General features: G+C 33.6%; 1 protein-coding gene across 1 annotated transcript; it reads left to right on the top strand.

The window, feature by feature from the left end:
• Positions 1–10,947: 10,947 nt before the first annotated feature.
• Positions 10,948–11,885, top strand: LOC139866594 (uncharacterized). Its single transcript, XM_071854876.1, has 2 exons — positions 10,948–11,303; positions 11,738–11,885. The coding sequence occupies exons 1-2, from the start codon at positions 10,948–10,950 to the stop codon at positions 11,883–11,885; spliced, it is 504 nt and encodes a 167-aa protein (XP_071710977.1).
• Positions 11,886–14,556: the final 2,671 nt, after the last annotated feature.

Below are 14,556 nucleotides of genomic sequence, written 5' to 3'. Positions count from 1 at the left end.
GGAAGAGTTTTCAATATTAATACGGCAGAAGCGCAGGAAGAACCGGAGCTTGTTACGGGTACGTTTCTTATTGACAATAAATCTGCTTATGTTTTATTTGATTCGGGTGCGGATAGAAGCTATATGAGTAGAGATTTTTGTGCTAAATTAAGTTGTCCATTGACGCCTTTGGATAATAAATTTTTACTCAAATTAGCAAACGGTAAATTAATTACAGCAGATAATATATGTCAGAATCGAGAAATTAAACTGGTTAGCGAAACGTTTAAGATTGATTTGATACCAGTAGAGTTAGGGAGTTTTGATGTGATAAGGTTGAGAGAGGTGAAAGTAGAGATCGTTTGTTACAAAAATGCGATTCGCATTATGCGCGAAAAGAGACAACCCTTAATGGTGTACGGAGAAAAGAGCAACGCGAAGTTAAATCTTATTAGTAATCTGAAGGCGCAAAAGCTAATAAGAAAAGGTTGCTATGCCGTTCTAGCACACGTCGAGAAAGTCAATTTCGAAGAAAAGAACATCAATGAAGTTCCCGTCACAAAAGAATTTTCCGATGTATTTTCGAAAGAATTACCGGGACTACTGTAGTGACCCGAACTTTTCCATGTTTATATATATTAATTGAGATTGATATTTACAAGATTAAATTTTTCCAACATGTTAAGCAATCAAACTTGTTAAGACTTGATTAATTGAAATATGTTTCATATAGACAATTGACCACCCAAGTTGACCGGTGATTCACGAACGTTAAAACTTGTAAAAACTATATGATGACATATATATGGATATATATAGTTAACATGATACTATGATAAGTAAACATATCATTAAGTATATTAACAATGAACTACATATGTAAAAACAAGACTACTAACTTAATGATTTTTAAACGAGACATATATGTAACGATTATCGTTGTAAAGACATTTAATGTATATATATCATATTAAGAGATATTCATACATGATAATATCATGATAATATAATAATTTAAAATCTCATTTGATATTATAAACATTGGGTTAACAACATTTAACAAGATCGTTAACCTAAAGGTTTCAAAACAACACTTACATGTAACGACTAACGATAACTTAACGACTCAGTTAAAATGTATATACATGTAGTGTTTTAATATGTATTTATACACTTTTGAAAGACTTCAATACACTTATCAAAATACTTCTACTTAACAAAAATGCTTACAATTACATCCTCGTTCAGTTTCATCAACAATTCTACTCGTATGCACCCGTATTCGTACTCGTACAATACACAGCTTTTAGATGTATGTACTATTGGTATATACACTCCAATGATCAGCTCTTAGCAGCCCATGTGAGTCACCTAACACATGTGGGAACCATCATTTGGCAACTAGCATGAAATATCTCATAAAATCACAAAAATATGAGTAATCATTCATGACTTATTTACATGAAAACAAAATTACATATCCTTTATATCTAATCCATACACCAACGACCAAAAACACCTACAAACACTTTCATTCTTCAATTTTCTTCATCTAATTGATCTCTCTCAAGTTCTATCTTCAAGTTCTAAGTGTTCTTCATATATTCTACAAGTTCTATTTACATAAAATCAAGAATACTTTCAAGTTTGCTAGCTCACTTCCAATCTTGTAAGGTGATCATCCAACCTCAAGAAATCTTTGTTTATTACAGTAGGTTATCATTATAATACAAGGTAATAATCATATTCAAAATTTGGTTCAATTTCTATAACTATAACAATCTTATTTCAAGTGATGATCTTACTTGAATTTGTTTTCGTGTCATGATTCTGCTTCAAGAACTTCGAGCCATCCAAGGATCCGTTGAAGCTAGTTCCATTTTTCTCTTTTCCAGTAGGTTTATCCAAGGAACTTAAGGTACTAATGATGTTTATAACATCATTCGATTCATACATATAAAGCTATCTTATTCGAAGGTTTAAACTTGTAATCACTAGAACATAGTTTAGTTAATTCTAAACTTGTTCGCAAACAAAAGTTAATCCTTCTAACTTGACTTTTAAAATCAACTAAACACATGTTCTATATCTATATGATATGCTAACTTAATGATTTAAAACCTGGAAACACGAAAAACACCGTAAAACCGGATTTACGCCGTCGTAGTAACACCGCGGGCTGTTTTGGGTTAGTTAATTAAAAACTATGATAAAATTTGATTTAAAAGTTGTTATTCTGAGAAAATTATTTTTATTATGAACATGAAACTATATCTAAAAATTATGGTTAAACTCAAAGTGGAAGTATGTTTTCTAAAATGGTCATCTAGACGTCGTTCTTTCGACTGAAATGACTACCTTTACAAAAATGACTTGTAACTTATTTTTCCGACTATAAACCTATACTTTTTCTGTTTAGATTCATAAAATAGAGTTCAATATGAAACCATAGAAATTTGATTCACTCAAAACGGATTTAAAATGAAGAAGTTATGGGCAAAACAAGATTGGATAATTTTTCTCATTTTAGCTACGTGAAAATTGGTAACAAATCTATTCCAACCATAACTTAATCAACTTGTATTGTATATTATGTAATCTTGAGATACCATAGACACGTATACAATGTTTCGACCTATCATGTCGACACATCTATATATATTTCGGAATAACCATAGACACTCTATATGTGAATGTTGGAGTTAGCTATACAGGGTTGAGGTTGATTCCAAAATATATATAGTTTGAGTTGTGATCAATACTGAGATACGTATACACTGGGTCGTGGATTGATTCAAGATAATATTTATCGATTTATTTCTGTACATCTAACTGTGGACAACTAGTTGTAGGTTACTAACTAGGACAGCTGACTTAATAAACTTAAAACATCAAAATATATTAAAAGTGTTGTAAATATATTTTGAACATACTTTGATATATATATATATATATTGTTATAGGTTCGTGAATCAACCAGTGGCCAAGTCTTACTTCCCGACGAAGTAAAAATCTGTGAAAGTGAGTTATAGTCCCACTTTTAAAATCTAATATTTTTGGGATGAGAAACATGCAGGTTTTATAAATGATTTACAAAATAGACACAAGTACGTGAAACTACATTCTATGGTTGAATTATCGAAATCGAATATGCCCCTTTTTATTAAGTCTGGTAATCTAAGAATTAGGGAACAGACACCCTAATTGACGCGAATCCTAAAGATAGATCTATTGGGCCTAACAAACCCCATCCAAAGTACCGGATGCTTTAGTACTTTGAAATTTATATCATATCCGAAGGGTGTCCCGGAATGATGGGGATATTCTTATATATGCATCTTGTTAATGTTGGTTACCAGGTGTTCACCATATGAATGATTTTTATCTCTATGTATGGGATGTGTATTGAAATATGAAATCTTGTGGTCTATTATTATGATTTGATATATATATATAGGTTAAACCTATAACTCACCAACATTTTTGTTGACGTTTTAAGCATGTTTATTCTCAGGTGATTATTAAGAGCTTCCGCTGTCGCATACTTAAATAAAGACGAGATTTGGAGTCCATGCTTGTATGATATTGTGTAAAAACTGCATTCAAGAAACTTATTTTGTTGTAACATATTTGTATTGTAAACCATTATGTAATGGTCGTGTGTAAATAGGATATTTTAGATTATCATTATTTGATAATCTACATAAAGCTTTTTAAACCTTTATTGATGAAATAAAGGTTATGGTTTGTTTTAAAATGAATGCAGTCTTTGAAAAACGTCTCATATAGAGGTCAAAACCTCGCAACGAAATCAATTAATATGGAACGTTTTTAATCAATAAGAACGGGACATTTCAACTACCTCCACACCGATCCGTTGAATTTCAAATAGACCTTGTACCGGGAGCTACACCAATAGCTCGTGCTCCATACAGACTCACACCCAACAAAATGAAGGAACTCTAGAGTCAATTACAAGAACTTTTAGAGCGTGGTTTCATTCGACCAAGTACATCACCGTGGGGAGCTCCTGTTTTATTTGTCAAAAAGAAAGATGGTACATTCAGATTGTGTATCGACTACAGAGAGTTGAACAAACTTACCATCAAGAATCATTATCCACTACCAAGAATCGATGACTTATTTGATCAACTACAAGGCTCGTCGGTTTATTCGAAGATCGATTTACGTTTTGGGTATCATCAAATGCGGGTGAAAGAGGATGATATTCCAAAAATTGCTTTTAGAACACGTTAGGGTCATTACGAGTTTATGGTTATGCCGTTTAGTTTAACTAACACACCAGCTATGTTCATGGACCTCATGAACTGAGTGTGTGGGCCATATCTTGATAAGTTTGTCATTGTTTTCATCGATGACATACTTATTTACTCAAAGAATGATCAAGAGCACGAAGAACATTTGAGAAAAGTGCTAGAATTGTTAAGAAAGGAAAAACTGTACGCTAAATTTTCAAAGTGTGCATTTTGGTTGGAAGAAGTTCAATTTCTCGGTCACGTAGTGAACAAAGAAGGTATTCAGGTTGATCCGTTAAAGATTGAAACCGTTGAAAACTGGGAAACCCCAAAAACTCCGAAACATATACGCTAATTTTTAGGATTGGCTGGTTACTACAGAAGATTCATCCAAGATTTTTCCAAAATAGCAAAACCCTTGTCTGCATTAATGCATAAAGGGAAGAAATTTGAATGAAATGATGAGCAAGAAAAAGCGTTTCAATTGTTGAAGAAAAAGTTAACTACGGGACCTATATTGTCATTGCCTGAAGGGAATGATGACTTTGTGATTTATTGTGATGCATCAAAGCAAGGTCTCGGTTGTGTATTAATGCAACGAACGAAGCTAATTGCTTATACGTCTAGACAATTGAAGATTCACGAGCAAAATTATACGACTCATGATTTGGAATTGGGTGCTGTTGTTTTTGCATTAAAGACTTGGAGACACTACTTATATGGGGTCAAAAGTATTATATATACCGACCACAAAAGTCTTCAACATATATTTGATCAAAAACAACTGAACATGAGGCAGGGTAGGTGGATTGAGTTGTTGAATGATTACGACTTTGAGATTCGTTACCACCTAGGGAAGGCAAATGTGGTAGCCAACGCCTTGAGCAGAAAGGACAGGGAACCTATTCGAGTAAAAGCTATGAATATAATTATTCATACTAACCTTACTACTCGAATAAAAGAGACACAACAGGAGGTTGTTATCATAACCCTAGCTTTTCGACTTAAGTTGTCTAGTTTGACTTCTTAAAATTTTAATTTCCAACATGGCGAGTAAAACTGATGATCTATGTCTTGGTTTATTTTAGGGTTTGTATAACTCTAAGGATACATTTTAGGATTTACTTGATTACGTGTTACTTCACACATTTTGCACAATGTCCTGAAACCCTAGCTTATTACCATAAACCCTAGACTTATAATTTATACCTTTATATATATATATATATATATATATATATATATATATATATATATATATATATATATATATATATATGTATATATATATATATATATATATATATATATATATATATATTAACTTAACAAATAAACTTATTAACCAAGTATTTAGATTAAGGACTTGTAACTAATTCACTTGAACATTAGATTATAGGTTAAGACTTTTCTACACGCAATCGTTCTCACACTTAGTCTTGATCACTTGTATCTAGCCAATACTTTCATTTAACAAAATTTATCCTATCTTGATTAGAACCAATATAAGTTTACTTCCTAAACCTTAACTTTACAATTCAACACTTTAGATCACACATTAGATAAACAACACAAATACATGTACATTTAAATCTCAAAAATTAATAAAGTATCCTCCATCATCATCATCATCATCATCATCATCATCATCATCATCATCATCATCTATATCATTATCCTCACATGCCTTAAAACTCATGCAATATTCCTTAAAAAGCCATGCACACTTCCTAATTATCTTGTTAACTAGATACTAAACATTCTTGCATGGAATATCATGGAATACATAAACAAATCAAGGAACTAGCTTTGTCATTCTCTCCCTTTTCTTCCTCTTGAGGCACGACATCATTAACATCATCATAAGCTTTCCTTTGTCTCTTAAACCTCATCATACTTACACGTTCTTCTACCTTAAACATGCATGGACACATGTGTAAACCTCACTTAACTTAAGCTTACTAATCAACCTTCTTTTCTCCTCCATATCACACGCCATCACCACCTTCTTTACAAGTGTTACATTATGTCTTAAACATGTACAACATACTTAATCTTGTGTCTTGAAGATCTTAGACACAATTGCATGAACTAGCATGGAGTTGGCTTGTCATACTTCTCTTTTGATCCCCTTGTGCCACGCCTACAACCTAATCACTATAATATCACTTGTTAACTCTTAAACTCACTTACTACACTTAATCATTTCATATATTCTCTCTAAGTTACAGCCATTTCCTTCTTCATTGTTCATCATCATCAACTTATAAATCATCATTACTCAAGGTATAATCACCAAGTACACTTTTTTTACTCTTTACTAAGTTACTTTCAAGAGAAATAGGTGTAAAAGCTCAATCTAGAGTGTTAAAAACACTCAATGATGATTACATGGCTAACTCTAATCTTGATCATAAATAACTAAAAATATGTTTTACACATGTTTAAAAACCTAAAATAAACTTAAAGAGAAGAGGAATATAGCTAAAATGTATTAAGTTTACTAGTTAGTCCTTAACCTTCATAAGAACCAAGTCAGTCTTCATTTGGTGGAATTTTTAGAAAATACTTACACTCATTTTTGCTACTGGAATTTTTAAGATTCTTAAACTTTTATGAGTCCTAGACTTTCTGTAAAAATCTCATGAATTATAAAGTGGTCTAAGTATTTATTTTGTATTTTTAATTTTAATGGGTACTGATTTGGACAGATTCTGTCCAACACACATGTTTCACCAAAAATGAGGTACCAACGAGTACATATGAAAACTTACGAAATATTCATTGTTACGAAGCCTAAAAATAGAACATGTTAGGCTTTGGAATCATGTAAAAAGCTTAAGAAATGATTAAGATATGGCCTTGTACATTTAAATAATGGGTTTAGACTTACTGAAAACTGTTGTCACTTAGACTGTGTAAAAAACGTATACAACTTATGTTTTCTGAGCAAAACAAATTATAGAACTAATAGATAACTAGATTTGAGTAATAATTTAAAAGGGCAAGTCTAAATAAGTTAATTTACTATTTTTAGTGGTATTAAACTTTAAACTAGTCAAAACAGTCCACTTGTAGTAAAATAATTCTATAAAATTCATTTTTATGATATAAATTACAAATCTTATATTCTTAGAAGCCTAACACATATACCTTCACATATAAAATAAGAATTACCTTATATCACTATATTTTAAATTAGAAAATTAACTTCTAAAACTACTTATAAAATCAGTCCACATAAAAACTTTAACTTGTAAACCGAGAAACCGCCTTTTAGAAACTGAGTACATTATAATAGATTTGAACATAAAACAAATCATTAGTATTACTAATATTATTAATAACACACCTCTGACCTTAACTTATGTATTTAGGTCCCGAACCCGGAGTACTTCAAAGTACTTAAACCGCAATTCCAAGTTTCATACCGCATAACATTACCAGTGAGTATCATAGTCCCATTTTACTTGCTTTTAGAAAACTTATTATTTTGGGATGAGAAACATGATTCTCTTATGTTTTACATTATGGACATAAGTGCTTAAAACTATATTCTATTGTGGTGAGTTTATGACTTAGCTTAACCCCCGATTCTGATATAGTTAATTCCTTGTTTATGGTAAACGCGAATAATGTGGATAGATCTATTTGAGGGTGACTCCTCACATCCGGTATAGTCTTCAGGCTAGCGGATGCATAACCTTCAACTTTGTAGCTCTAGCTAAGTGAGACTACATGATTTTGGGTTCTTGATTGTTAAGTTCGATATCGGGAGCTCATGTTTACTTAGATTATATTTACAACTGTTTATACTTGAAAATCTTATGGTCCATACATTTATATACATTAAACCTATGATCTCACCAACATTATTGTTGACGTTTTTAAGCATGTGTTTTCTCAGGTCCTTAAGCAGGAGTCCGCATACATTCAGGTTGGCTTTTGGGATGTCGTCAGGATGTCGGGACGTCGTTTTAAAATTAAATCATCATGCACTACGTTTAAGTGTTGTATTTTTTGATGTTATGGTTGTAATTGTTGTACTTTACTTTTAAGTCCCGACATGTAACTCAAAACTTGTACTTGTATGTTGAAATAAAAACGTTTCCGCTGTCGTCTTTAGAAATCGTTAACTATAACTGGGACACCTATCACGTCACATTTCAGGATCGAAATGGGGTCATGACAGACATGGTATCAGAGTCCACGTTATAGGGAACCAGGACTGCATTAGTGTGTCTAAGATTCTAGGATGCATTAGTGAGTCAGGTCTATAACGGAGTCATTTTCCGTATTTCACGTATTTTGGTCTTTTGTTGTCATTTTGCTTATCAAAACTTCTATATGTTAACTTATATGTTTTTGTATGATGACTTAAGATGGCCACCTCACAAAGCTCGATGTCTTCCAACTAATTTCCCGAACCGATAGCGAACTCAAGCTCAACTGGTGATGATAGCTCCGACGAAGACGCGAACGTTTAACAGCCGTTTTGGAGACGTTGGGGTTGGGTTAGAACCATGATTTCCTCTTGGGTACATGAGGAAGGTACACCATATCATGAGATGCACGTTCCACCTTCCCGAGGAGGTGTTGATGTCTTGACTGGCCAAACTGTTAGGGACACTCTTTTTACCGTTATTTTCCGAATTCGTCTTCTCGATAACTGTATTTCTAGGGTATTTCATTCTGTTCAAACGTTGTATGATTCCGATAAGCAAGAGGCATTAGAGGCTTCTGTCAATGGGCTTAGGGATGACTATGATAACCTTTATGCTAGGGTAGAGCTCATTAGGCAGTGGATGGAGCGATACGCGGGTAATGTTGATAGAATGGAGCGTAACATGATTGATTTTGATTCAAGGTTGGGTGCTATGGAGGCGATGCATTTAGCAGACTTGCATGTTCGCTCACGATCGCCAGTGGAGATCTTAGATTGCTTTAGGAGATTGTAGTGATCCCTACTAGTGTTGTATGACATTAGTAAATTTTGACTATCTATCACCTAATCGGATATATATAGGAATAGTAGTAGTGACTTAACTTGTACTAGCAAATTATCTAAGTGAACTATAATGGGTAGATATTACCCAAGTTTTGTAATTATAAAATGCTAATGGAAAAGGCTTTTATTATTATGAAGTTTAGTTCATTTCCTTAATTGTGCCATTATGTACATTTACTAATATTTATTTTGTATATATTACTCTAAGTAATTGATGGTCTCTTTTTAATTATCATGAAGGATAATGCAAACACGAAGGACTTTTACTGACGCTCAAGTTGACGAGATGATTAGTCAAAAGCTTAATGAAGCTTTAGCCGCTGCTGAGGCACGAAGAGTGCAAGCTAATGCGAGTCAAGCTGGAGGTTCAGGTGGAAATAATGTTCCACAAGGATGTACCTACAAGGAGTTCTCCAACTGCAAACCTCAAACTTTCACTGGTATAGAAGGACCGGTTGGTTTGATGAGCTGGTTTGAGAGGCTCGAGTCAGTCTTTCTGCAAATACGAATAGAGTAAAGTTTGCTACTTGTACTCTTCAAGATGGTGCTCCTATTTTGTTCGTAAAGAAGAAAGATGGATCTATGAGGATGTACATAGATTATCAAGAGTTGAATAAATTAATGATTAAGAATCGGTATCCACTACCGAGGATCGATGATTTGTTTGATCAACTACAAGGATCTAGTGTATATTTGAAGATTGATTTGAGATCTGGTTATCATCAGTTAATAGTCAAGGAGGATGATATTCTTAAGATAGCTTTTAGGGCGCGATATGGACATTACAAATTCTTAGTTATGTCATTTGGTTTGACTAACGCACCTACGATATTCATGGATCTCATAGACCGTGTGTGTAAGCCGTATTTGGACAAGTTTGTTATCATATTCATTGACGATATCTTGATCTACTCCAAAAGCAAGGAAGAACATGAAGAACACTTGAAGATAATTCTTGGATTGCTAGAGAAAGAGCAATTATACGCCAAGTTTTCAAAGTGTGATTTTTGGTTGCAGTAGGTACAATTTTTGGGTCACGTGGTTAGTAGCCAAGGTATTCATGTTGATCCTGCCAAGATCGAGGCTATTGGCAACTGGGAAGTTCCTAAGACTCCAACTCAAGTGAGACAATTTTTAGGTCTTGCTGGATATTACCGAAGGTTTATCCAAGATTTTTCGAAGATTGCGCGACCTTTAACTACGCTGACTCACAAAGGAAAGAAGTTTGAATGGTTAAAGGAACAAGAGTCTGCATTTCAACAATTGAAGCACAAACTAACTACTACACCCATATTATCTTTACCTGAGGGAAACGAAGATTTTGTGGTTTATTGTGATGCCTCGCGTCATGGACTTGGATGTGTTTTGATGCAACGACAGAAGGTCATTGCTTATGCATCACGACAGCTGAAGGTGCACGAGCAGAACTATACAACTCATGATTTAGAATTGGGAGCTGTTGTCTTTGCCCTTAAAATGTGGAGACATTATTTGTATGGAACTAAATGCACTATATTTACGGATCACAAGAGTCTTCAGCATATTTTTGATCAGAAACAATTAAATATGTGACAACAGCGTTGGGTTGAATTGTTGAATGATTATGACTGCAAAATTCGTTATCATCCTGGGAAGGCTAACGTGGTTGCCGATGCGTTGAGCCGAAAGGAAAAGATTAAACCTATTTGAGTTAGAGCACTGAATATGACTATTTGTACAAATCTTGTTTCGCAAATCCGAGATGCTCAGCTAGAGGCTATGAAGGAGGAACATTGGAAGGATGAGGCGAGTAAAGGATTGATTAAGAAATTTGAAGTAAAGGGTGATGGGACCGGATACTTTGCAGGACGTCTATGGGTACCAAAGTATGGTGAATTAAGAAAACTTGTGTTAGATGAAGCGCACAAGACGAGATACTCAATTCACCCTGGAACTGGGAAAATGTATCACGATATCAAGGAATTTTATTGGTGGCCTAACATGAAAGCTGACGTTGCCACTTATGTGAGCCAATGTCTGACTTGTGCGAAAGTCAAAGTGGAGAATCAAAAACCGTCAGGGTTGTTACAACAACCGGAAATCCCACAGTGGAAATGGGAAAGAATAACCATGGACTTTATAACGAAGCTACCGAGAACTATGAGTGGTTACAACACTATTTGGGTGATTGTCGATCGTCTCACTAAGTCTGCACATTTCCTACCTATGAAAGAGATGGATAGGATGGAGAAATTGGCACAATTATATTTGAAAGAAGTTATTTCAAGACACGGAGTGCCTGTCTCTATTATATCTGACCGTGATAGTCGATTCACATCAAGATTTTGGCTCTAGGAACTCGTGTGGACATGAGTACCGCCTACCATCCGCAAACTGACGGACAAAGTAAAAGGACCATCCAAACCCTAGAAGATATGCTACGGGCATGTGTTATTGATTTTGGTAATGGATGGGATAATTATCTACCATTAGCAGAATTTTCATATAACAACAGTTATCACGCGAGTATTAAAGCCACACCATTTGAAGCTCTCTATGGTAGAAAATGTAGATCACCTCTATATTGGAGTCAAGTCAGTGACAGACAACTCACTGGTCTAGAAATCATACATGAGACTACAGAGAAAATCTTTCAGATTTAAGAGAGATTGAAGAATGCCATGAGCCGACAAAAGAGCTATGCTGATGTTCGAAGAAAATCCTTAGAATTTTAGGTAGGAGATAAAGTCATGCTTAAAGTGTCTCCCTAGAAGGGTGTGATTCAATTTGGGAAGCGAGGAAAACTAAGCCCGAGATATGTTGGACCTTTCGAGATAATTGAAAGGATTGGTCCTGTGGCATACCATTTGAAACTACCGCAAGAATTGAGTTGTATCCATGATGCTTTTCATGTCTCAAACTTAAAGAAGTGTTTGTCCGATGACAGTCTCGTTATTCCGTTGGAAGAGATTCGTATAGACAATAAACTTCATTTTATCGAGGAACCAGCTGAAATCATGGATCGCGAAGTTAAGCGCTTGAAGCATAGTAGTATTCCGATTGTCAAAGTTCGTTGGAATGCTTGTAGAGGACCAGAGTTTACTTGGGAATGGGAGGACCACATGAGGCAGAAGTATCCACATCTTTTCACTGATATCACACAAACGTCAGGTACCACCTAAATTTTGAGGACGAAATTTTTCTTAACGGGTAGGTAATGTCATAACCCTGGCTTTTCGACTTAAGTTGTCTAGTTTGACTTCTTAAAATTTGAATTTCCAACTTGACGAGTAAAACTGATGATCTATGTCTTGGTTTATTTTAGGGTTTGTATAACTCTAAGGATACATTTTAGGATTTACTTGATTAAGTGTTACTTCACACATTTTGCACAATGTCCTGAAACCCTAGCTTATTACCATAAACCCTAGACTTATAATTTATACCTTTATATATATTAACTTAACAAGTAAACTTATTAACCAAATATTTAGATTAAGGACTTGTAACTAATTCACTTGAACATTAGATTATAGGTTAAGACTTTTCTACACTCAATCGTTCTCACACTTAGTCTTGATCACTTGTATCTAGCCAATACTTTCATTTAACCAAATTTATCCTATCTTGATTAGAACCAATATAAGTTTACTTCCTAAACCTTAACTTTACAATTCAACACTTTAGATCACACATTAGATAAACAACACAAATACATGTACATTTAAATCTCAAAAATTAATAAAGTATCCTCCATCATCATCATCATCATCATCATCATCATCATCATCATCATCATCATCTATATCATTATCCTCACATGCCTTAAAACTCATGCAATATTCCTTAAAAAGCCATGCACACTTCCTAATTATCTTGTTAACTAGATACTAAACATTCTTGCATGGAATATCATGGAATACATAAATAAATCAAGGAACTAGCTTTGTCATACTCTCCTTTTTCTTCCTCTTGAGCCACGACATCATTAACATCATCATAAGCTTTCCTTTGTCTCTTAAACCTCATCATACTTACACATTCTTCCACCTTAAGCATGCATGGACACATGTGTAAACCTCACTTAACTTAAGCTTACTAATCAACCTTCTTTTCTCCTCCATATCACACGCCATCACCACCTTCATTACAAGTGTTGCATTTTGTCTTAAACATGTACAAGATACTTAATCTTGTGTCTTGAAGATCTTAGACACAATTGCATGAACTAGCATGGAGTTGGCTTGTCATACTTCTCTTTTGATCCCCTTGTGCCACGCCTACAACCTAATCACTATAATATCACTTGTTAACTCTTAAACTCACTTACTACACTTAATCATTTCATATACTCTCTCTAAGTTACAGCCATTTCCTTCTTCATTGTTCATCATCATCAACTTATACATCATCATTACTCAAGGTATAATCACCAAATACACTTCTTTTACTCTTTACTAAGTTACTTTCAAGAGAAATAGGAGTAAAAGCTCAATCTAGAGTGTTAAAAACACTCAATGATGATTACATGGCTAACTCTAACCTTGATCATAAGTAATTAAAATATGTTTTACACATGTTTAACAACCTAAAATAAACTTAAAGAGAAGAGGAATATAGCTAAAATGTATTAAGTTTACTAGTTAGTCCTTAACCTTCATAAGAACCAAGTTAGTCTTCATTTGGTGGAATTTTTAGAAAATACTTACACTCACTTTTGCTACTGGAATTTTTAAGATTCTTAAACTTTTATGAGTCCTAGACTTTCTGTAAAAATCTCATGAATTATAAAGTGGTCTAAGTATTTATTTTGTATTTTTACTTTTAATGGGTACTGATTTGGACAGATTCTGTCCAACACACATGTTTCACCAAAAATGAGGTACCAACGACTACATATGAAAACTTACGAAATATTCATTGTTACGAAGACTAAAAATAGAACATGTTAGGCTTTGGAATCATGTAAAAAGCTTAAGAAATGATTAAGATATGGCCTTGTACATTTAAATAATGGGTTTAGACTTACTGAAAACTGTTGTCACTTAGACTGTATAAAAAATGTATACAACTTATGTTTTCTGAGTAAAAAGAATTATAGAACTAATAGATAACTAGATTGGAGTAAGACTTCAAAAGAACAAGTCTAAATAAGTTAATTTACTATTTTTAGTGGTATTAAACTTTAAACTAGTCAAAACAGTCCACTTAAATAATTCTATAAAATTCATTTTTATGATATAAATTACAAATCTTATATTCTTAGAAGCCTAACACATATACCTTCACATATAAAATAAGAATTACCTTATATCACTACATTTTAAATAAGAA

This window comes from Rutidosis leptorrhynchoides, chromosome 9 (assembly GCF_046630445.1).
Source record: "Rutidosis leptorrhynchoides isolate AG116_Rl617_1_P2 chromosome 9, CSIRO_AGI_Rlap_v1, whole genome shotgun sequence".
Taxonomy (NCBI): Eukaryota; Viridiplantae; Streptophyta; class Magnoliopsida; order Asterales; family Asteraceae; genus Rutidosis; species Rutidosis leptorrhynchoides.
Note: the sequence above shows the minus strand (reverse complement) of the source record. Positions and strands in the feature narration are given on the sequence as shown.